The sequence below is a fragment of the Halichoerus grypus genome, chromosome 6 (genome assembly GCF_964656455.1).
Source record: "Halichoerus grypus chromosome 6, mHalGry1.hap1.1, whole genome shotgun sequence".
Lineage (NCBI taxonomy): Eukaryota > Metazoa > Chordata > Mammalia > Carnivora > Phocidae > Halichoerus > Halichoerus grypus.
Window position 1 is genome coordinate 37,068,348 of NC_135717.1, and position 24,478 is coordinate 37,092,825.

The 24,478-nt window shown below is 50.9% G+C and overlaps 2 protein-coding genes across 5 annotated transcripts in view; one reads left to right on the forward strand and one right to left on the reverse strand.

Annotated features, from left to right (window-relative positions):
* The first annotated feature begins 1,206 nt into the window (after positions 1-1,206).
* Positions 1,207-10,915, forward strand: NMRAL1 (NmrA like redox sensor 1). 2 transcript variants are annotated; one of them, XM_036090982.2, is made up of 5 exons: positions 1,207-1,837; positions 5,569-5,807; positions 7,806-8,055; positions 9,143-9,333; positions 10,631-10,915. In XM_036090982.2, exons 1-5 carry the CDS (start codon positions 1,369-1,371, stop codon positions 10,808-10,810), a joined length of 1,329 nt encoding a protein of 442 aa, XP_035946875.2. In that variant the 5' UTR covers positions 1,207-1,368; the 3' UTR covers positions 10,811-10,915. The 2 variants fall into 2 exon arrangements, with proteins under 2 accessions (XP_035946875.2, XP_035946866.2); XM_036090973.2 differs by having other exon boundaries at positions 1,648-1,837; positions 10,534-10,915.
* A 2-nt stretch (positions 10,916-10,917) lies between these two features.
* DNAJA3 (DnaJ heat shock protein family (Hsp40) member A3) overlaps positions 10,918-24,478 on the reverse strand; it is a 34,882-nt gene continuing 21,321 nt past the window's right edge. The window contains exons 10-12 of one of the 3 annotated variants that reach the window (XM_036090960.2): positions 24,202-24,299; positions 18,089-18,204; positions 16,235-17,449 (exon numbers count right to left, since the gene is read on the reverse strand). In XM_036090960.2, the coding sequence (XP_035946853.1) occupies positions 18,101-18,204; positions 24,202-24,299 (202 nt within the window). In that variant the 3' untranslated portion in view covers positions 16,235-17,449; positions 18,089-18,100. Of the gene's footprint in view, positions 11,502-16,234; positions 17,450-18,088; positions 18,205-24,201; positions 24,300-24,478 lie in introns of those variants that run through there. The other 2 variants (XM_078074884.1, XM_036090965.2) reach the window with 2 other exon arrangements.

The following is a 24,478-nucleotide window of genomic DNA, read 5'->3' on the forward strand; positions in this document are numbered from 1 at the left end:
TTCTTGATAATTTTTGAACAGGGAGTCCTGCATTTTCATTTTGCACCAGGCCTTGCAAACTCTGCAGCTGGTCCTACTACATGCCTTGTGGTTTGGATTTATTTCCTTAAAGTGGAGACCTTGAGACATTGGGTTTTGTGCTTTATCCTTATGTAATTGAAGAAAACCCTCATCCTTTAACACACTACTATGCACTTGGGTTCCATTTAGTAGGTATTAATTGAGTTCCTAGTAAGTGCTGGATATGGTGCCAGAAGGAAGAGATACAGAGAGAAACATGACATAGGCCAGATCTCAGGAAGCCCTCCTACTATGGTAGACAATTTTACCAGTGGGATAGAGATGGGAATAGAATAGGAATAGTTAGCCTAGCTTAGGGGTCCGGGAAGCGCTTCCTGGAGGAGGTGATGGCTATGTGGAATCTTAAGGAATGAGTAAGGATTAGCCCTATCTATCTAACGTGGTGAGTCCTACCCAGGCAAACGTTACAGTCTCAGCATAGAGACATAACATAACAGGATGTGGTGGAGACTGCAAAAGATTTATGCAAGATAAACACATAGATGAAATCTTCATTTATAAACACCAGTAAACATAATATGTATTAAAATAAATACATGCATTTTATAATAAAGACCAATATTTTACATAAATAAAATACATATTACCCTGTAAGTTATCTCCACCACTAGATTTGGGAAAACAGCACCAGTTTTAGTTGGGTTTCCGGGGAACTCCAGTGTCTAGATGTTTAGACAACGGGTCAATCAGCAAATATTTATTGAGCGCCTACGTGCCAGGTGCTGTGCTAAGTGCTGGAAATTCAGCAGTGAATACAGAGATGTGCCTGCTGTTACGAAGCTGACATTCCCGGATGGGTCAATACACATTTTGAAATGAATGAGTAAACGAAAGAAAAAAAAAATTATTACCCAGTAATACGTTTTCAGGAGAGGAGCAACAGGACCATTTTTGAGTTTTAGTTGAACACAGAGAAATCTCACTTTTTCTGCTAAAAATAACTCAAATCCGTGCAACTAGTCGCAACCTCAAAGGTGAGTCAGGCTTGCAAGAACTCAGAGCCTTGGGGGTTGAGAGTCCCAGATGCTGTTTAATTATCTTTAGGTGACACCCCGTATCTGCAAGTTCCAGATGTTCATGCAAGATAAAGCCATGTGTTTTGTTTCTGTTTTTTTGCTTTCGTAGGCCTCATCGCCAGCCGCCCGCCAAGCTGCTCTGCACGTGCACTTCGGGGAGCCCAGGAGGCCCGCAAATCCAGTTGCCGCAAGCCGCCGGGGCTGCGCAGCGCGGACGCACGCCCAGGCCCGCGCGATCCGGGACGAACCATCTGTGCCCGCCGAGGGGGGGATGGCAGCTCAGCTCCGCGCGGAGTCAGGGCCCGGACGCTGGGAGTCCCGAAGCAGCGCGGCCTGGGGTCCCTTCTCGCAGGACGGCCGGGGAGGGGCGGCTTTGCCAGGGCGGGGCTGGAGCTGCGGGCGGGGTCAGCCTTCTCGCAGGTTCCACACCTCCCCACACCCCCCGACGGTGAACTCGGCTGCAAGGCCCGGGGCCCACCGTTCCGGCTCCAAGGTTTCCCACCGGGGCTGGGGCGTGGAGATCGCGGCGGCCTGGGGTTCCGTGCGGGAGGTGGGGGACGGGGTCGGGGTGTCTGGCGCCCGTTGGGCCCACGCGGTGCGCGCTCGGGGTCGTCCCAGGAGGGACCCGTGGACGCATCACAGACCTCGCGCGTCCCACCGCCCCCTGGCCTTCGGGACCGCACTTCCCGCGCCGGCTCGCATGGCGGACAAGAAACTGGTGGTGGTGTTTGGAGCCACAGGTGAGCGAGCTCGAGCGCAGCCCCGCGGAGCCTGGGAGACGTCCCCAGGGTGGGTGGATGGGGCCTGGAGGGAGGGTCCTGCGTCTCGGACCCCTGACCCGGCCAGGGCGGGGGTGTGGGGGGGCCGGGATGGAGGCAGCACCTGGGCGCACAGCCCCTTTCACGTTTTAAAAAAATTAACTTTTTCGAATAAGTGGCACGTGCACATAGTACCAAAACTAAATCTCCCTCCCACCTCCGTCCTGACAACCCCATCCATCACTGTCATCAAGTTTCTAGAGTATCCTACCAGACAGGTTAGAGAGACACAAAGATTATTTTTTTAAATGGTAAAGGGTCTAGGGCGCCTGGGTGGCTCAGTTGGTTGAGGGACTGCCTTCGGCTCGGGTCATGATCCTGGAGTCCTGGGATCGAGTCCCGCATCGAGTCCCGCATCGGGCTCCCTGCTCAGCGGGGAGTCTGCTTCTCCCTCTGACCCTCCCCCCTCTCGTGCTTTCTCTCTCTCATTCTCTCTCTCAAATAAGTAAATAAAATCTTAAATAAATAAATGAAATCTTAAATAAATAAATAAATGGTAAAGGGTCTTATTTTGCCATCTGTTTTTTTTTCTTTCCTGTATATGTTTTTAAAATCATAGAACAACTTAAGGTATAAAGCACATATCGTACAATTCACCCATTTAAAGTGTGCAGTTCGCTGATGTCTAGTTTATACACAGAGCTCTGTGGCCATCACCACAGGCCGTTTTAGAACATTTCGTCACTCCCAAAGGAAACCTCATACCCACTAGCATTTCTCCTGACTTTCCCCAGCCCCTGGTAGCCATCAGTCTACTTTCTGTCTGTAGATTTGCTCATTCTGGACATTTCCTGTAAATGAAATCATACAGGATGTGGCCTTTTGTGAATGGCTTCTTTCACTTGGCATCATGTTTTTGAGGTTCATCCACTTTGGGTTTTTTTGTTTGTTTTTGGGTTTGGGGTGGGGAGGAGGAGCAGAGGGAGAGGGAGAGAGAGACTCTTAAGCAGGCTCCATACCCAGTGCGACCCTGGAATCACTACCTGATCCGAAATCAAAAGTCAGACGCTTAACCCACCGAGCCACCCAGGCGCCCCAAGTTTCACCCACTTTTCAGCATGTGTCAGTACCCCACTTCTTTTTATAGCCGAATAATATTCCATTTTATGGTAGACCACATCATGTTGATCCACTCATCCATTGATGGACATTTGATTTGTTTCCACCTCTTGGCTATTGTGAATAATGCTGCTGGGAACATTTCATATACAAGTTTTCCTGTAGACATGTTTTTAATTTGGGGGGTACATGCTTAGACTGGACTTGCTGGATCATATGGTAACTCTGTGTCTAGCCCTTTGAGAAACCACCGGACTGTTTTTCAAAGTGACTGCACAGGGGCGCCTGGGTGGCTCAGATGGTTAAGCGTCTGCCTTTGGCTCAGGTCATGATCCCAGGGTCCTGGGATCGAGCCCCACATCGGGCTCCTGGCTCAGGGAGGAGCTTGCTTCTCCCTCTCTCTCTGCCTCTCTCCCGGCTCATGCTCTCTCTCTCTCTGTATCTCTGTGTCTCAAATGAATAAATAAAATCTTTAAAAAAAAAAAAACCAAGTGACTGCACCATTTTACGTTCCCACCACTACTGTGTGAGGGTAGTTGTACTTCTGCAACTTACCTTTTCCACTCCAGGAGAGTTCATGTTCACCTGTGCAAGTCGTACATACAGATCTGCCACATTCTTTTCAGTCACTTTGGCATGGATCGATCACTTATTTAACCAGATTCTTTTTTTTCTTTCTTTATTTTTTATTTTTTATTTTTTTAAAGATTTTATTTATTTGACAGAGACACAGTGAGAGAGGGAACACAAGCAGGGGGAGTGGGAGAGGGAGAAGCAGGCTTCCTGCGGAACAGGGAGCCCGATGTGGGGCTCGATCCCAGGACCCTGGGACCATGACCTGAGCCGAAGGCAGACGCTTAACGACTGAGCCACCCAGGCGCCTTCTTTCTTTTTTTTTATTTTAGATTTTATTTATTTGAGAGAGAGCATGAGCAGGAGGGAAGGGTAGAGGGAGAAGCAGACTCCCGCTGAGCAGGGAGCCCGACTATTTAACCAGATTCTTACCCAAGGACACGTCATTTGTCTACAAATTTCCACTATTGCAAATAGTGCTACAGCCAGTTTTCTTACACATATATTTATGGATGATTTTTATTTTATTCCTTTTAATGATTTTACTTTTTGTCATTTTCTCAGTCATTTTTATTTTTATTTTTTTATTTTTTAAAGATGTTATTTTATTTATTTGACAGAAAGAGAGACAGCGAGAGAGGGAACACAAGCAGGGGGAGTGGGAGAGGGAGAAGCAGGCCTCCCGCTGAGCAGGGAGCCCCATGCAGGGCTTGATCCTAGGACCCTGGGATCCTGACCAGAGCCGAAGGCAGATGCTTAACGACTGAGCCACCCATGCACCCCTCTTAGTCATTTTTAAATCTATTTTAAAGGTGTTTTTTTTTAATTTTTAAGTCAATTTTTAAGTTTAAGCACCGAAAGTGGGGCTCAAACTCACGACCCCGAGATCAAGAGTTGCATGCTCTTTTGACTGGGACAGCCTGGGGGCCCCTCAGTCTTTAAAAAAAAAAAAAAAAAGGAAGAAGATGGTAGGTAATACTGTATTTCTTAAGCTGAGGGGTGGGTACATGGGTGTTGACATCCCTTTGTGTATGCGTTAAATATTGTAATACATTTTACTTATTTATTTTGGACAAGTAAACTCATGACCCTAAGGTTGCTCGTTCTACCACCCAAGCAGCCAGCTGCCCCATAATACATTTTAAACATTTTTTTAAAGATTTTATTTATTTATTTATCAGAGAGAGAGAGAGCACAAGCAGGGGGACCGGCAGGCAGAGGGAGAGGGAGAAGCAGGCTCCCCACTGAGCAAGGAGCCCGATGCATCCAGGACCCCGGAATCATGACCTGAGTCAAAGGCAGCCACTTAACCGACTGAACCACTCAGGTGTCCCACATTTCAAACATTTGATAAAAGGTGTGATGCCTGTTAAAACATGGAGGAACTTTGAAAACAGTATGCTAAGTGAAAGAAGCCGGACACAGCAGACTATATATTGTATCATCCCATTTGTGGGAAACACCCCGAATAGGCAGATGGATAGAGACAGAAAGTAGATGAGTGGTTGCCAGGGCTGAGAGGGAGGGCAATAGGGAGTGAATGCTGATGGGCATGGGTTTTCTTGGGGGATGGGAGGAATGAAATGTTCTAAAATTGACTGTGATGATGGTTGCATGCTCTGAATATACAAAAAACCACTGCACTGTACACTTTATGTATTTATTTGACCTGAAGCAGTGAGTCTTACTGGTGAAATTCGAGGCAAGTATGATGCGTGCACAGTGGGAGAAGTCTCAGCTGCCCAGTATAAGTATTTGTTTACTCTGGGTAAAATCAGCCAACTAGTATACAGATTTTCCAAAATACTTTTTAAATAAATACAAATTATCTACCCTTTAAAAGGTGGGTGAATTCTATCTCAATAAAGCTGTTATTTTTTAAATGGTGTAAGGCGTTCAGTGAGGATCACAGGTGAAAAGCATCTGGGTGTCTGGCTGGTGTGGAGCGTTCCCTTTGGGGCTTCCCCTGAGCAGGACCCCCAGGCAGGTCCCACCCTGCAGGTCTTTCTGTCTCTTCACAGGTGCTCAGGGAGGCTCAGTGGCCCGGACGCTCCTGGAAGATGGGACGTTCAGGGTTCGAGTGGTAACACGGGACCCTGGGCAGAAGGCAGCAAAGGAGCTGAGGCTGCAGGGTGCAGAGGTGGTCCGGGGAGACCAGGATGACGAAGCCAGCATGGAGCTGGCCCTGAGTGGGGCCCATGCTGCCTTCATTGTGACCAACTACTGGGAAAACTGCAGCCAGGAGCAGGAGGTCAAGCAGGTGAGGGCAGGTGGGAAGATGTGGGGAGGCTGGCCTAGGAGCAGGGCATCTTATAAGGGGCTCCCTGGGAGGCAGCTCCAACTTACTAGAGAGGGGCTGACCCTGCCTGTGACCACTGTCCACTGTAGGCCTTTTCCCTCCTCTTCCATGCAGTCCTCCTGGACTTTAATGAGCGCGGGAGGCAGCTGCTTCCTCTTCCAGTGACTTTTGCTTAGATGTCATTCAGACACCATAGTTTGCCCTTTCAGTGTATAATTCTGTGTATACTCTCAAAGTTGTGCAGCCATCACCACCACCTAATTCCAGAACATCTTATCACCCTGAAAAGAAACCCGTACCTATTAGCAGTTACTCCCGGTTCCTCCCTCCCCCAGCCCCCAGCTGATAATCTACTTTGTCATCCAGTAACTTTTTACACTTTCCAAAAAACCAACTCTGTTGACCTATCATTTTGTGATAATAAGATGCACACATTTTAATTGTACTGTTGGATAAAATTTGAATATGAATATACCCATATTACCAATCTAATCAGAACACATTTCCATCAGCGCAGAGAGTCCCCGTGTCCCCTTTGACGTGTTGTATGTTTCGGTTTATTCTGTTTTCCATGCACGTTCTCTCTAGTTAGTTGGTTATTGAGCCCAGGCAGCACGGGGAGGGATAGGAAACAGAGAACGTGAGACGTGGCCATTGTTCTATCCCACTGAAGATGGGGACACTTGCACAGAGCCCGTCACACACAGGTACTCAGGGATCTGTGGAATGTGGTGGCAGAGGAGAGGCACCTGCTGACTGGCCAGCATATTAGCTTTCAGCCCTGGGTCATCCACAGCCAGCCACAGCCCTGCTTTGGACGTGGGCCTTCCCTGCCCTGCGCTTTGTTAGGAAAAAGGGCCTTCGTAAAATAAAGGGAGATTGGACTGGACCACTGGTCTCCAGACTTGTTTTTAGCCTTGACATTGTCTTTGAATACATCTTACATGGAAGCCCATCCCACAAAGTGGAGAGGACAGCTTTTCTGATGGATGGCAGTCTTGGCTCATTATCCCAACTGCCTGTGTTCACATCCCGTGGCTGCCATTACAAGCCGAGTGGCTTAAAACAATAGGAACTGACTCTTCTCCGGTCTGGGGGCCAGAAGTCCAAAATCAAGGAGCCTTCAGAAGGAGGCTCTAAGGGCGATTCCACTCCTTGCCTCTTCCAGCTTCTGGTGGCTGCTGGCTCTCCTCGTGGCCACATCCACCCAGTCTCTACCTTCATGTGGCCTTCTCCTCTCCGTGTCTCCTCTTCAGTCTCTTATAGGGACCCCTGTCCTCAGATTGAGGGCCCACCTGGGATGATCTCAAGTTCCTTAACTATATCTGCAGATTTTTTTTCCCAAATAAGGTCACATTCACAGGTTCTGGGGGTTAGGATACGCACATATCTTTTTGGAGGCCACCGTTCAATCCCCTACACATTCTTTTGTGGCAGGTGGTGTGGCTGTCCCACTTTAACCGCTGCCAGAAGGTTAGGTCGCTGGTCCAGGATCTCGAGGCTAGTGCATTGCAGAGCAGATGTGGCCCCCAAGCAGCGTTTGTGCTTCATCCCTGAGCTGTACCACCTCTTTAGTGGCCTGCTGGGGCCCTTCAAGGAGCATGGCTTTGCATGGAGCAGGCAGAGGTGGGAGAGCTCCGTGCGGCCCTCTCCCAAGCAGAAGACCTACCCCCACCCGTCACAGTGCACATGGGAGGGCCGCAGTTGAGCATATCGGGAAGTACAACCACCCGGGTGATCTGGAGAAGTGACGCTAAGACAGAAGGTTCACAGTGGTGTGTGAGGGCGTGGTACCACGTGCGAGCATCATTCCAGAAGAGGGAGCCTTATCAGAGGGTGAGGTGGTGTCAGCCTCTTAGCATCAGGCACAATGGCAACGGGGGTGGGAGAGCCAGGGCTCTGACTGGGGACACACATCCTCCCTCTTAGCTTTGTGGCTTCTCCTTTCCTTCTCACCAGGGAAAGCTGCTGGCCGATTTGGCCAAGCGCCTGGGCCTTCACTACGTGGTCTACAGCGGCCTGGAGAACATCAAGAAGCTGACGGCCGGGAGACTGGCAGCAGGCCACTTTGATGGCAAAGGGGAGGTAGAGGAATATTTCCGGGACATTGGAGTTCCCATGACCAGTGTGCGGCTGTCCTGCTATTTTGAGAACCTCCTCTCCCACTTCCTGCCCCAGAAAGCCCCTGATGGAAAGAGCTACTTGTTGAGTGAGTGCCCTACCTCCTTCCTGAGCGTCCGCTCTCACTGAGGGGAGCTGTGGGTGTTGTAGAAAACGGGCTTGTCCTCAGATGGTTCCCGGTCCAAGCCCTGGTTCCCTCATGCTAGGCCTGTGACTTTGCACAAAGCATGTAACCTCTCTGGGCCTCTGCTTCCTGCTCTGTGCAATGGACGTGACTGACTCTTGCAGGGGCGATGAGAAAATCTGCCAGGAGGCAGTGATGCGATGCTTTGTCCCAGAGATGAGCACACTTGTTACTTCTCCTTCGGGAGTAAGGAGAGGACTTGGAGGATCAGGTCCAGTGGTAGGTGTCACAGAGTAGGAAAGCACTTTCTTCTCCGTCTGTAAATGGGCTACAGGGAGCCTTAGGCAGCTCGTGTCCTGTGGTTGACCAGGGTCCTCAGCCGGCCACCCCTCCCCTGTGCGTGAACAGCAGGGACGGTGAGCAGTCTGGGCCTGGTGTTGGCACACTGGCATCGCCCTTTTATAGTTTGCAGAGCTGGTCGGGGATACCTCTTGTGTTCCAACTCTAGCTGAGCTCTGTCCCCATAAGGTCTCTGAGTGACCTGAATGGGCAGCTGTGGTGGACCCTTCTCATGGGCGCGGAAAGCAGCAGGACCCAAGTGCTCCTGCTCTGCCTCCCCAGCCACCAGACCACCTTGGCAGGTAGTCACCCACCGACTCCACACATTTAGGGAGCACCTGCCACGTGCCACTCTGGGCCAGTCCCTGGCCTCGGCATCCGGCATTCCTGTTAGCATAGTTGGCTTTCCAGGGCAGGAATCCCAGATACACAGACTGCACGGGGGCCAGCGGCTCAGGAGCAGCCCCTTCATTTCCTTCCTGTTCCTGTCTCAGCCACGGGAGGGTGGGCAGGCCCAGCGTTCGCCCCACTCTGTAAATGGAGCAACCAGGGCTCAGGGCGTAAACAGGGGCCAAGGTGGCAGAGCTCGGATCGCATCCTGTTTCCTGAGTGAACCCTCCACCACAGACACTGGGGGCGCTGACCTGTGCCCGTGTCCTGGCGGTGGGCATGGCAGGAACATGTGCTAGCACACCCCTCCCCTCCCCCCCAGGCTTGCCCATGGGTGATGTGCCCATGGATGGCATATCTGTGACCGACCTGGGTCCCGTGGTGCTCAGCCTGCTGAAGATGCCGGAAGAATACGTCAGCCGGAACATTGGGCTCAGCACCTGCAAGCACACAGCAGAGGAGTACGCCGCCCTGCTCTCCAAGCACACTGGGAAGGCTGTGCGCAACGCCAAGGTGGGCTCCCGCGGCCCTGGGCCCCGGATGGGTGCCATCCCAGCTCCCACCAGGGGGCTCTGGCAGCCCGTTCTGGTCACTCTCACCCCCAGTGGGGGCTTTATGGGTGGTAGGGAAGCAGTATCTAGGGCGGCCCCCTCACTCCGGGCAGGGTAAATCTGAATTCATCACTGTGAACCTTTGTCATGCTGTACTTGGGAGCTAGGTGTGGCTGCTGAGCCAGGTCTGGCTTAGGCAGTTGACTAACTAGTGAGGAAGTTTCCAGGAAGAGGGGATACGAGGGTCCAAGGCAAGGCATGAACACACAGGGGTGCTGGGCTTCTCTGGGGTGTGACTTGAGGGAGGGAAGGGGAAGGAGACCAGAGAGATGGGCCCCACCCGTCTCCTCTTGGCCTGGCTGGGTGGGCGGGAGGCCCTCTGGCCCCCTCTCCCCGCTGACCCTCAGTCTTCCTGTTCAGAACCCCAGGTGCCTTGTTTCTTATTGGTTCTTCCCATTATGGTAGTGAGACTGACTTATTAAAGAAAATCTGGGAAACTCCCAGGTCATTGAAAGATAAAAACCACCCCAGAGCCCCCAGACCCGAGCAGAGCAATGATGGGGACGCCAATGGCAGGGCGTGTTTCAGGTGGGTCAGACTCCCCAGACTCGGATCCTGCTCCCAGCCCTTAACACCCACCAGTGTGTGACCTTGAGGCACAGTCCCAGACCCTCTCTGCCTCAGTATCCTCATCTATAAAATGGTTGCATGAATAGTATCTCCTTCCCTGGTTGTTAGGATTGAACGGAATAATTGATGTTAAGTGCTTCCTTAGTGCAAGGAGGTGCTCTAGAAAACATGCCCTAAATGGCCGTGCATTACATCTCAACAAAGAAAGGTCTGATGCAGCTGTGGACAATTTCAGGAGCTGAGTTTACATTCAGTTTGGTCAGGAAAGGAGAACAGCTTTGGTTTTTGAGCAAGTGATGTTTGCAGAGTTCTGGTTTGAAAAGGGCTGAGAAGTTTCCATCTCATGATCTCAAAAGAACTCAAAAGGATTTATGATTTTTTTTTTTTAAGTAATATCTACACCCAATGTGGGGCTCTCACTCATGACCCCAACATCAAGGGTCGCACACTCTTCTGACTGAACCAGCTAGGCGCCCCTTGAAAGAACAGGATTTAAGTTGACTTAAAACAGTGGTTTTTGAACTTTTTTCAGATGAACTTACTGGAAAGGACTTGGGTCGGGACTAGGTTGCCCACAGCTGAGGTGACAGAGATGCTGACAGACCCAACAGACTCCCCTCTGTTTCTAGACAACCCCGGAGGACTACGAGAAGTATGGCTTCCCTGGCGCCCGGGACCTGGCCAACATGTTCCGTTTCTATGCCCTGAAACCTGACCGTGACATTGAACTGACCCTGAGGCTCAACCCCAAGGCCAGGACACTGGACCAGTGGCTGGAGCAGCACAAAGGAGACTTTGCTAGGCTCTGACCCCGCAACCTCTCAGCCCCGTCTGGGGGCACAGGGAGGTGTCACAGTGATCCGTTCTTGTGTTACAAAAAAATTATTTTTTAAATAAAGGCCATTGTTCTCACAGATGGGTTCCAAAAGAAGAGGGCTTTGTTTCAGGGACTGGGGTTGGGGTGGCAGCTGCTGGGGCATGAAAATTCCAAAAGGAAGCATCAAGTGGCTGGGGCTCAGCAGTGCCGGGGGCGGGAGGGCTCAAGACACAGGATGTAAATGCAGTTATAAGTTTCGTCCAGTAGGTGGGAGACAGCGCTGTGACCACAGCTCTGACCGCTGCTTCAACTACATTGGACCATGTAGGGTCCAGGGCACAGAGGGGATTCCCCAAGCCAGCCAGCAAGCCATGCCTGTTGACAGCTGGTGAGGCCAACCGCATGTTCCTTCTTGGAGCTTGAAGGTGTCACCCTCCGGGGTGGGGCCTTCCCCCTGTTGCGGCAGCCCTGAGATGTGGGTGATCTTCAGAACGGCCAGGCAGAACATCTGAAGGGCGATGGCAGACTGGAGCCGAGGTCGCCATGACTGCACACTGCTGAAAACAGGTGACGCGCTTCGAGCAAAGGCTGGGGGAGGCAAAGTCAAGGAAGTGACAGCGAGGCCTCGCTGATGGTGTGCGCACAGGCTGGGATGGCGGGTCTCGTTCGACTTCTCCGGCTCACTTTAGAAAAGAGGAAGGTCAACGCCCAGAGAACACAGGTCACGTACCGGAGGCCCCGTGGCAGGCTTGTTTTTCATCTACGGATTTGCATAACCTCCATCCTACCCAAGTCCCACCACATACATTCGATCCATTGATTACTTCAAAGAGCATTTGTTTGACAACCTAAATACAACATTAACCAAAAAGGTTATGCTCTCCTCCTTGAGCTTAGGTTGGTGAGCCAGATACAAATATGCATGAATACTTACAGATTGACACACGGCTGCAGAGAAGAGGTGGCACAGATAATAATGGGAGGAGGGGGCCTACTTTAGGGGGACAGGGACAGCCTCTGAGGTCTGAGGGGAGGGCTGCAAGCCCCCCCACCCCCACAGGACAGGAAGGAAGACTGACAGTGTGGGCTTCCAAGAGAATGACAGGCCATCTGCGTCCAGCCCCATGTGAGCCAAGTCCCCCAGGTCCCAGGGTGGGAAATTCACCTGCTTGGGGCTGAGACTCACTGTGATGAGATCCGGGAGTGGCCCGAGGTCAGTACGGAGCCTGGGAGGAACACCAGGTGCAGAGCAAACCAGCGAGCCCACACTGGGTTCCAAAGTGACAGGACCTGGGCACATCGCTGAGCCTCGCCAGTCTGCTTACCTGGTGCTACCTGGCCAGTCTGTTCCGAGGGCACCATGAGATCACTTGTGAAAGCAGTGTCTGACACCTCTGGGTCACCCTCCCTCTCCTGACACACATGGTCAAACCCTGCTAGGCTCCAGTGCCCTTCGGCCTGTTCCCTGTCTCTCGTAAAGGGTGGCACCCACTAACCCCATCCCATGTGTGGCCAAAGCAGCCGACCTCAGTGGCAACAGCCCATGTCCCAAAGCCAATGAAGTAGACAGAACTGTGTGCAACAATCAGGATGCTCCACGTGCTATGAACTATCCACACTGCGCACGTAACCCAAATCCTCGGCAGTAAAACTACTCTATGATGTTATAATGTCATGATAGATCTGTCCAAACCCACAGAACGTACACCACCAAGAGCGAACCCTGATGTAAACTGTGGACTTTGGGTGATGACGTATCAGTACAGGGTCATCAGTTGGAACAAGTGTCCCGCTCTGGTGGTGGTGACAGTAGGGGAGGCTGCGCATGTGGGGCCAGAGGGTGTATGGGAAATCTCCGTACTTTCCTCTCAGTTTTGCTGAGAACCTAAAACTGTTCTAAAAAATAAGGTCTGTTACAAAACAATCCTAGTATTTTGTTTTTTTAAAGATTTCATCTATTTGACAGAGAGCACAAGCAGGGAGAGGCAGGAGTCTCCCTGCTCAGCAGGGAGCCCAATGCCAGGCTCGATCCCAGGACCCTGGGAACATGATCTGAGCCGAAGGCAGACGCTTAACCGACTGAGCCACCCAGGCACCCCCCAATTCTAGTATTTTAAACCATCTGATCTGTAACGGACTTTCATGTCGACCCTCTTCCCTTGTCTCTTGGCAATAACTAAATGGGGCTGGAGAGAAACCCAGCCCTTCCCGCACCCTGGACACTGAAGTTGAGGTGCCCTGCCTGTGCCGTCACCACAGCAAAGACGCGCACGTGGGTCATACCCAGTGCTGGGGAGTCTGCTTCAGCACCACACAGAGGGGATGACTCCAGGCACCACGACCCCCTGCTGCTGGTGGAGGTGGCCCAGCTGGATGGATGCCATGCGTGCCTGGTTTTCTGAAATCTGGTGCCTGAAATACAGTAGTTAAGTGTCATTTCTCACTTTCCTAACTGTGGTAAAATATAAAGTTTACAGTTTTAGTCTTTTTTTTTTTTTTTTTTAAAGATTTGAGAGCGAGCAAGAGAGAGATAGGGAGGGGCAGAAGGAGAGGGAGAGAGAAAGTCCAGCAGACTCATGCTCAGAACAGAGCCTGACACGGGCCTGATCCCAGGATCCCGAAATCACAACCTGAGCCGAATCCAACAGTCGGACACCTGACTGAGCCACTCAGATGCCCCCCGTTTTAGTCATGTTTAAGTGTATAGTTCAGTGGCATTAATTATATTCACTGTTGTGCAGCCCTTACCACCATCCAGCTCCAGAACTTCCTCATCTTCCCAAACTCCGTTCCTATTAAACACTAACTTCCCATTCCCTTCCCCACCCCACCCACTCCGTGGCCCCGCATGAACCATTCTACTTTGTGTCTATGAGCTTAACTACTCCTAAGTACCTTATCTAAATAGCTGCCAACATTTTAAAATGAGACAGCTTTCATAGTGTTATTGATAATAGCCAAAGACTGGAAATAACTCAGATGCATATCAGGGAATGAATGGAAAACAAATGTGGTCTATCCACAGAATGGAATTACTCAGCCATAAAAAGGGGAGTAAGAACTGATTCATGCTCCAACAGGAATGAACCTTGAGACATTATATGAAGTGAAACCAGAAGGAACCAGAAGAGGTCACATACTGTATGATTCCATTTATAGGAAATGTGCCAAATAGGCGGATCATAGAGGCAAGAAGCAGATTCGTGGTTGCCAGGGTCTGGGGGACCTGGGGAAATAGGGAATAACTGCTAATGGACATGGGGTTTCTCTTCGGGGTGATGAAACTGTTCTAAAATTGTAGTGATGGTTGCACAGCACTGAACTAAAATCCACTAAATTGTACACTTTAAATGGGTGAATTGTAGAATACAGGTAACCTCAAAAATGAAGTAACTACAATCTCCACATAAAAATCTGGATGCCCAGGGTGCCTGGGTGGCTCAGTCGTTAAGCGTCTGCCTTCAGCTCAGGTCATGGTCCCAGGGTCCTGGGATCATGACCCGCATTAGGCTCCTTGCTCGGCGGGAAGCCTGCTTCTCCCTCCCCCACTCCCCCTGCTTGCATCCCCTTCAGACAGGGCAGCTGGTCTCCACCACTCCCTACGGTCTCCCGGCATGGGGGAAGCAGGTCAAGGCCCATTCACTTTATGTAAAGTTGCTGACTGGCTCATCTGCAACCCTTCATGAGGATCATGCCAAATAGACATAACTTCTCATTAAAAAAGATATGGGTTTGGGACACCTGGGTGGCTCAGTTGGTTAAGCATCTGCCTTTGGCTCAGGTCATGATCTCAGGGTCCTGGGATTGAGTCCCACATCGGGCTCCCTGCTCAGCGGGGAGCCTACTTCTCCCTCTCCCACTGCCCCTTCCCCTGCTTGTACTCTCTCTCTGACAAGTAAAATCTTTTTTTTTTTTTTTTTAAGATTTTTATTTATTTATTTGACAGAGAGAGACACAGCGAGAGAGGGAACACAAGCATGGGGAGTGGGAGAGGGAGAAGCAGGCCTCCTGCTGAGCAGGGAGCCTGATGTGGGGCTTGATCCCAGGACTCTGGGATCATGACCTGAGCCGAAGGCAGATGCTTAACGACTAAAGCCACCCAGGCGCCCCTAAATAAAATCTTAAAAAAAAAAAAGATATGGGGCGCCTGGCTGGGTCTGTTGGTAGTGTGTGTGACTCTTGATCTCGGGGTTGTGAGCTCAAGCCCCACCATGGGTGTAGAGATTACTTAAAAATAAGATCTTTGGGGGCACCTGGGTGGCGCAGGCAGTTAAGCGTCTGCATTCAGCTCAAGTCATGATCTTCAGGTCCTGGGATCGAGCCCTGCATCAGGCTCCCTGCTCAGCGGGAAATCTGCTTCTCCCTCTGCCCACCCCCCATTCATATTCGATCACTCCCACTCCCTCTCAAATAAATAAAATCTTTAAAAAGTAAAAAAATTTAAAAAATTAAAGATCTTTAAAAAAAATAAGAGATACAAAGTACAGGTTTCCCAGCGCTAAAACATACCTCAGCAAGAGCTATTAGTATCCGAATTCAGTGACAGACCCCAGTGCAGCAGAAGGGCAGAGTGAGGGTGGGGCAGTCTCTGGACACCTAGGTAGCCAAGAAGCTTGTGAGACTGGAGGGGATTGTTGTCTTTGAGGAGGGGTTTTCATGACAGAGAAGCAAGCATTCAAGTCCACCCAAACCCAAAGGCCTCAAGAGGAAGAGAATGGCTCAGGTGGGAAACAAATCCAAGCAGAGACCTGCCAGTGGGTCGGAGCCAGGCTCCAGTGCCCAGGTCAGCCTCACCCATGTGTGCACCTTTCCTTCCCCACCTACTTCTCCACTCCTCTTTGTGCCCACCAGCTCTTCCCAACCTCTTCACCCAGCCCCGCAAGGGCTCCCACAGCTCACCTGCTCAGCCCAGAGCTCTGTGCTCAGGGCCACTCTGGTTGTGCCAGGAATTGGGGCTTTTGTGAGACAGCCTCAGCTGGGAGCCCCGACTAGTTAAACTACAATGAGCAAAAATTTTAACAAAATAAATAAGTAAATAAATAAATAATCACTGTTGCTCTGAAAATAATAGAGAGAAAAATCTAGTGAGGGAGACAGTGACATGCACATCTTCTCGTGGGCTCTCTGAATTTCAGAACATTCAATCCAATCAGCACACTGTCCCATGGCAAGCTCCCTGCTCTGGGATCCGGGCTGGAAGGTCAGGGCTTGTCAGAGCACCACCCAGCCACCAGTGTGTGTATGCTCCTGGGCCGGTGCAACTCTGGACAAGGCCAGCTACCTCTCCAGCCGGCCCCAGGAAGGCCAGCGGTGATGTGGGACAGCCCTGTCAGTAGGCAGAACACCAGCAACCCCACTGCTAAGCCCCCTGTAGAAAGTGGTTTGAATTCAAATTTCAAAGAAGAAATGACCACAATTTATGTTTTAAGTATCTTTTTGCAGTAATATCTTATTTACATTGATACAGAATCATTTTACATTCTTAGATCAGACAGTAATAGATACTTTGTTTTAGTAAATTATGAAGGAAAGCAAAAAGGAAAACTATTCATAAGTTTTCTCCATTAGCCTGTCTTACCACAGGGGGAGGACCTGGAAACATATGGAGCCCGTATGTCCTACAAGCCGAGGCTGGGGGACTGTGGTTCGCTCTGGCTGGACGGTGAAACCTGCAACTGCTCAGACTGTGCTTTCCTTTTCTGAACAAACATTTCTACAGAAGACAATGATTCTCAGCATTGAAAAATTTACACACACTTCTGAAAACAGACGTCAACAGTGTGAGTGGTGAGAACCAAGCCCCTGGCAGGCAGAGGGGCCAGGGCACTGGGTTAACAGGCTGTTAGCCTGCTGGGCCCAGGCTGCAGCCGTGACCACCTGTGGTCCAGCAGAAGGGCAGGAGCCCCACACCTGGCATAGAACAACAGAACTCAAGTCGGGGACGAGAGGTCATCCCAAACGCGGTGGAAGGAAGGACTATCCGTCCTGATAAAGATCACGGCCCACATGGTCAGGAATGGCATCTCCAGGGACGCCCTTGGTATGTGCCTCCCCAGGCCCCAAGGTGCCTACGTTCCAGTTGCTTGGGATCTTTGGGAATTAAAACAAACTCCAGGAAGGAAACAGGATGTCTCTGCTGAAGGATGGATGATGTGGTGGGGCATGCAGGCCCCAGGTTCCTCAGAAAGACAATCTGGAAGGAAAGACTCATTCCAGAACCTCCCGGAGGTTTGCTCAGAGGGAAATTAATCACTTCATGACTCGGTGCAGCTTAAGGCTTCATTTTTAAGCTGTAAGCATGGCCTTTAATTCTTTAACTAATATCTCCACATTTGATTCCAAATTAGAGTTTTAGCTCTGGAAGAGATGTCCAGTTGTTTTATTCCGCCTGAGCCAGAAGAGGCCACGTTACCTACCCATGGACAGGACAGTTCTACCATCCCTTACGCATGCCACACCCTACTGCCCAGGGGCTGTCCCATGACCGTTCCGTGGAGACGTATGTTGTCACATGATTTTGCTGTTGCCCTCTGCAGAAAGGGGCCTGGTGCTGCTGTTCTGGAATCCTTCTGGTGCCCTGGCCATGAGGAGGGGCTGCTACTCCCAGCCTAGTTTCCAGTGGACCGTTTTCCTGAGCCAAGACACAAATGGTTACGTTTCACCAGCATCCCAGGAGGAAGACACCCTGTGGGTGAGCTTCTGTTATCCCTGGGAGGGGGCTGCACCAGGAGTCCCAGCCACCAGGGACCAGAAGAAGTGAAAACCAAGTCCCCAAGACATCACAGTGAGCAAGCGTGACTCCCGGCAGCCCCCTGAGGTTTACATGGCCCTGTGCCTCCCAGGCAGGATGGGTGCTATGAATCAGACAGGAGGCTGGGGAGATCTGAGTTCTAGGCCTGGCTCTGCTATGACTTGCCCTCTGTGACCGTGGGCAGCCTGGTTCCCCTGGCAGCTGGTGGAAGGAGGGCTGTGAGGCGCCCCCCCCCCACCCCCGTGCAACCTCTCCAGAAAGTGGGCATGACAGAAGGCCAGCTGGGGCAGTTGGGTTCAGCCCAGCGCTGCTGGCTGAGGCTGCCACCTTGCCCTGATGCAGGCATCTGCACAGACCAGGAGGCCTGGTTCTGAGTAGAGCCAGATACACCACACCTAGATTGGCACCTCTTCTAAGGCTGGGGAGTAGGGAGCAGGGGTACGATATTGGTTAAAGTGAGGGAAAACAGGGATTAGTTCACAGGGATACAAAGGGGAAGAAACCTCAGGGTTTTCCTACCTCGGCTAGGTATCAGGAGGTAAACATTTTCTTAAGTTTGGAAAGGAATCCCTCCTTGTCCTCCCCAGCCTCAGGCCTAGCCTTGCCTCCTGCGGAGCTATCCATGGTCCTGCCACCTGGGCACAAACAGCAGAAAGAACTGGGGTGAAGGGCACCACCTCCAGGAGTCCCATCCCTGGCCCCACCTACCCACACCTGGCCACCCAGGGGCTGGTCACTCAAGAAGCCACCAAGCACCACCCTGAAAGGGGAGGGGACCACTCCCAGGCTGGCCAGGACAGCCTCGCCTGTCAGATGACTGAAACAAATGGGCCACTCCGTGCTTTAGTGTATCCCAACTGCTCCTCAAGTCACTGGCCCACAACAGGGAAACAAGACGCAGAGAGGGACAATGACCAGCTATCTCCATCATAACAACTGTCACAACCGCCAAGTGCCAGATGCCATCCAGGCCAGGCTACACAGATTTCACGGGAGCTCATTTAATCCTTTACAAGTAAATTTCACAGATGAAAAAAAATAAAACACAAAACACAAATGCAGAGAGGTTAGGTAGTTTGCCCAAGGTGACAGAGCTGGTAGGTGGGAGGGAGAACGGAGTTCAAACCCAAGCAGTCAGGTCCAGAACCCAAGCTCTTAAAAACCTTACCAGTGACTCTTGGAAGGTGAAGAACACGTGCCAAGACCAACCTACCAGCTTCCATGCTCCATACATGTGCACCTAACGTCTCCGGGACACTCAAGGAGGGGACTCACTGCCTCGTGGAATCCCACAACATGTGTGATTCTTCTAACCTATAACGATGGCAGCGGGGGACCCTGTATGTCACTGGGCAAACTCCCTATCAAGAGCATCTGAGGGGCACCTGGGTGGCTCAGTCGGTTAAGCCACTGCCTTCAGACTAGGTCATGATCCCAGGGTCCTGGGATCAAGCCCTGTATCCAGCTCCTTGCTCAGCAGGGAGCCTGCTTCCCCCTCTCCTCCCCACTCATGCTCTCTCTCGCTCGCTCTCTCAAATAAATAAATAAAATCTTAAAAAAAAAAAAAAAGAGCATCTGAGCCAGATGCTCCAGACAAAGGGAAGCTGCTCTGCTGTTTCTTCAGGGCCCAAGCAGAGGCTACGGAGATCAAGGCTGCTGCATAAGCACGTCCTTTTCAAGATCTGCCAACCAGTAGGCAGGTAGGGCATGTGAATGCCATGAACTAGACTATGCACCCATACTCAGCATTTTAAACTGTAGGGCACGTCACTGATGCGCTAGGACGCATATGCCAAGTACAGTGTGTGGCAGAGGAAGAAATGGTCACGGTCCCCAAGGTCTCAGCCAGGGTACCAGGCCCCAAGAAGGGGTGGGCAGGGCCGTCCTGGGTTCAGCCCCCTGGGCAGTCCCATGCACCTGGCATGCTCTCAGAGTTTAGAGAGAGAGCAGTGGCCCGAAACAAGGATGTGCTAACCAAGGTCAGAGCAATCACCAAAGCCAAGGAGGCCGGGTGATCCCCAACTCCCAGGGGCCCCCCCACGGAGGACCTAGGCATTGAACAGTCACCACAGCAGAGGTGCCACTACCACAGATGACAAGGCCATGTGTGCCTTCCCTTAGTCCCTTCTGTCCCCGTTCTTACATAAAGGCTTAAGTAACAAAGACCCTCCTAACACAAAGCAACACACAAACCAGAAACTTCCCATCACTCCTGGGCCTCCTCAGACACAGGAGAGCAAGAATACTGAATTTCGTCATGTTCTTGTTACGGGGATGACAAATCTTTATGTGTGTGCATGCGTCGCTATGTTAGAGCTGGTAGAGCTTTTAACACGTGCCGAGTACCATGTCAGATGCTTTCCCTACTTGATCTCATTTGATCATGTAAGGACCCCGTGAAGTACGTGCTATTATCGTTTCCAACTTACAGATGCTACTGCTGACGCCTGGAGAGGGAAGTGATTTGCCTAAGGCTTTCCAGCTAATAACAGCAGAGCAGGGCCCTGCATTAGCGGACCTCAGAACCCAAGCTGTTAGCTACCAGTCACGATGGGGCACAGAAACACTCAGACTGCCGTCACCCTCCTCCCCCAACTCTGCTGTCCTTGTCACCCGGAAGGCTGGAAGCAGTTATGCCCCATGGCGACAGGCATGTGAGCCACGGTGGCCAAAGTCCCCAGAAAAAGCATCTAGTTAACTGGTTAATGATTCACAACAACAAAAAAACAAAACAACAAAACACAGACACACGTCCAGAAATTCTCACCCCCTACAACCAGGAACACCATCGCATCTATTTTATGTTTCTAAAGATTTTATTTATTAGAGAGAGAGAGAGAAAGCGCGCGCGCAGCTGCAACGGGAAAGGGAGAAGCAGACTCTCCGCTGCGCAGGTAGCCCAACATAGGGCTCGATCCCAGGACCCCAAGATCATGACTTGAGCTGAAGGCAGACGTTTACCCAACTAAGCCACCCAGACGCCCCTCATCTCTATTTTAAATTTGGATATAAGGACTACAGTCTCCTTCAGGAATAAGGTTTACTGGCAGGGACATCAAAGGATATAAGCACTGAATTTACAATTCTGAACCAAGCATCAGGAATAAACTATGTACATAGATGACAAAGTCTATAAACACATGGCTTTTCTAGCCTGGGGTAGGAGGAGGGATGTGTCCTTACAGGATATCCTGGACACTCAGGTGCCTGCTGATCTCAGGACTAGGATACCAACAAGGGCACTTGGCTTCCGAAGCTTCTGTAAATACAGCCAGTATTTGACTTCTGCCTTTAGAAGAGGAAATGCCCATGGTGGAAGCCCACTCCAGCTGAATGGGCATTACACGAGCATTTCTAGTCTACACCTTCAGAAGGTGACCCCAGCCAGAGGGGCTGCCCAGCCAACACAGACAGAGGTCCAAGCTGAGGCCACAGGTCTCCTCTTTCCTGAGAAGGGCTTACACTCCCATCCCTCAGAGCATCTCTCAGCTGATGGTTAGGAAAATGAATTCAAATAAACTCAGCCAACATTTACTATGAGCAGCCTTGCACCAGGTGCTATGCAAGGTATTGGGGGATTCAAAGAACATGCCAGCTTACTACAGGCAGGGATCCCAAGTCAGAACTGCTTGATGGCTGTTTATATTTAAGGTGATACCAGGGGAAGAGTAACAGGTAATGCTCATCCCATGAATATGTGCCACGTTTTGGGGCCAAATTGTTTTCTCCATAAGCACAAAGTCCTAGTGTTATGAGGAGGGTCTGGCACATATCTGGGGTTCAGCGCTTGCCACCTTCTCCCGTTATCTGTAAGCTGGCTGAAGGCAGGGACCCTGTCTGTGCACGTCATTTCTTAGCACAAAACAAATGCTCAATGAACATATGTCTAAAGAAACCGGGCAACGGGATTCCAGGATCTGATTTCTGAGGACTGGGTCACCCTACAGGTGGAGGCGCAGGTCTATATTGACAGCCTGACTCCCTGAGCCATCTACACGCACAGGCTGAACCAGCAAGAGTACCTCTCATTCTATTAAAATGTCTTTCCCTTCATCTTCTTCCTGCCTCCACCCTGTGTAAAGGTCAACACCGTCAACTATGTCAGAGAAGAGAAACAGCAGGTGGGATACCCAAATAATGAGCTCTGGAACTGGTTTCTACACTTACAGTTAAACGTACGTATGTCTGTTGTCACCAAGAATTAACGATGATCCAGAAACATAAATAAGCCACACTGTCTTTAACTCAAAAAGTCACACAGTAACATCAGACTGTCCTGATTCCCCGTGTCCTACTGCTTAGCCTTGAGCCCTAAAAGTCCCTAAGCACACCACGACTTTCTGGACTTTCTGGTTCACAGACTGGGAAAGAAGTTAGGCTCAGCCATTAAGGTTTTCACCAGCTGCATTAGGAACCAAAAATGATCAAGGGATACTAAATCCCCCCAAAACTTTAGGTCAGTTTCCTATGTAACTGTATCTATCCCAAATGCGTTCCAGGTGCCCCTTCCCCTAACGAAAGCAAAGACACCCAGGAATCAATTTGTATCTGTGATGACTCTCATCAGTCTCCAAGGACACCCTGACTCATGTGTATTGGAGGCTGTTAAAAAAGTGATCTGAGGGGCACCTGGGTGGCTCAGTTGGTTAAGCATCTGCCTTCAGCTCAGGTCATGATCCTGGGGTCCTGGGATTGAGCCCCATATTGGGCTCCCTGATCAGCAGGGAGTCTCCCTCTCCCTCTGCTGCTCCCCCTGCTTATGCTCTCTCTCTCTCACTCTTTCCCTCTCTCCTTCTGTCCCAAATGAATCTTTTAAAAAAAATAAAAATAAATAAAAAATTATGTCTGGGAGCCAAATTTTCCACTGGAATACAACTCTGAAATGACAATGAAAGTGAATGGGAAAAGAAAAATAATTTGACATACCTACTATACTTTATAAACAACTTTTAGAAACGCATCCAGTGCATATATTAAAGTTAAGCTACACTCAGCAAAATTATGTCAATAAAAATTTTAAAAGAACTGGCAAAGTGTCTGGCACACATGAGGTTCCCAACAAAGCCTGGCTGAACATGGGGAAGGGAACGAGCTATCAGGACAAGGAACCATGAAAGCCACAAGGGTCAGAAGGACACTCATAAACTGACTCTATGACCAACTCTCAATTTAAACGACCAGAGAGGAACTGATAAAAACACCAACATTCTAATATAGTGAACAAGGCCCACGTCACCATCGTGGGCTCACTCAGGCAGATGTCAAGCTCCCCGTAGGTGGTGAGAGGAGGAAAGCTAGGGTGTCTGCAGAGCAAGTCATGCTAGGTGACTGGGAACGGTTGCAATTCAGGAAGACGCTGAAGGAGCACAACCAGAATTAGGTGGAAGAGCTATTCCCACTTCTTTTTAGTTCAAGGGATGTTAACAAGAATATAAAGGTTCAGGCACCAAACCATTCCGTTTGGTCAGGCTACAGACAGGAATTGTGGTGGCTGCTTTTGCACAGAGGACTTGGTCCCCTGGACTCAACGAAGCTCAACAAAGTCCATGCAGAGTCCGTTGCCGCTGGGACCGCCACCCCTGGGCTCCCAGGCCAAGCCCTCCAACTCCCTGGGAAACTCCCACCACCTGCTCCGAGTGACCATTCGGGCTCTGAGGACATGGGAGGGGCGTGCAGGACCCAGACAAAAACACGATGAGGCAAAGAGGAGGAAGCATGGGCGGCTGAAGCCAGCGCACCTGCACAGCCCGTCCCCACCAACAGAGGACCAGCACTCCTCCGCAGCGCACCCCCACCTCCCATGGGAAGAGGTGCCACGGCCACAGTGTCCTTCACCGAAGCTCCCACCTGCCAGCATTTCGGTGTCAAATCACTAACATGTAGATACACTCCACAGACAGAGCATGACACTGGAGTGCAGAGTGAATGAGGCATGTGCTCATGGCCAGACGAACTCAGAGTCAGACCTGCTGTGCACAGGCGGATCTGCAGTCACGTGACCAGCTTTTTTACTGAGGTCTCGGTGAGGCGCTCTGGGTCAGGACTGCAGAAAGCCTTCCAATCCATCTTCTCCTTCAGCCGCTACAAGGAATGTCATGTAGGGTTGTGCCCAAGGTCACAAGGCAAGTGGCAGAACCGGGGATAGAACTCAGCAGAGCAGCTCTGGGAGACACACGGCTGCTCTCTGGCAGGAGGCAGGCTGGCACTCTCTGACCTCCTGACCTCTGCGCACACAGAGCAAGTCAGGGTGGCTTCACTCGGGAGCGCGGCTGGCACTCAGCTCCTCCTAGCTCACAGCTCCCCTCTTTTTTTTTATAGTTTTTTTTTTTTAAGATTTTATTTATTTATTTATTTGAGAGAGCGAGAATGAGAGAGAGAGAGAGCACATGAGAGGGGGGAGGGTCAGAGGGAGAAGCAGACTCCCTGCTGAGCAGGGAGCCTGATGCGGGACTCGATCCCGGGACTCCAGGATCATGACCTGAGCCGAAGGCAGTCGCTTAACCAACTGAGCCACCCAGGTGCCCCAGCTCCCCTCTTTCTACCCTGCTCCCTGCAAGCGGAAACCCCAACATGCTCTGGAACCGTGTGTCCGACGACTGAGAGGACTTCCGCACGCTGCCGTGCTGCCTTACCCGTGCTGGTGTTGGTGATGCCGTTCACTGTCCCCTCCACGTCGGTCTCGTCCTCAGCGTAGCTCAGGATCAGGCTCTGCTGCCGGCTTGTCAGTCTCCTGTGGACCAAACACAGTTGAGTGTTTCCTCCAGGCAGCCCTTTAATGACGGGCTTGGCCAGTTCCCATGTCAGCATGTGGGAAATGTGGGGCCCCCGACCCAGGCAGGGAGATACACCCTGAACCTAAGAGCCACACCCTCGAAGCTTCAATCAAGAAAATGGAAACTGCTATGCTCA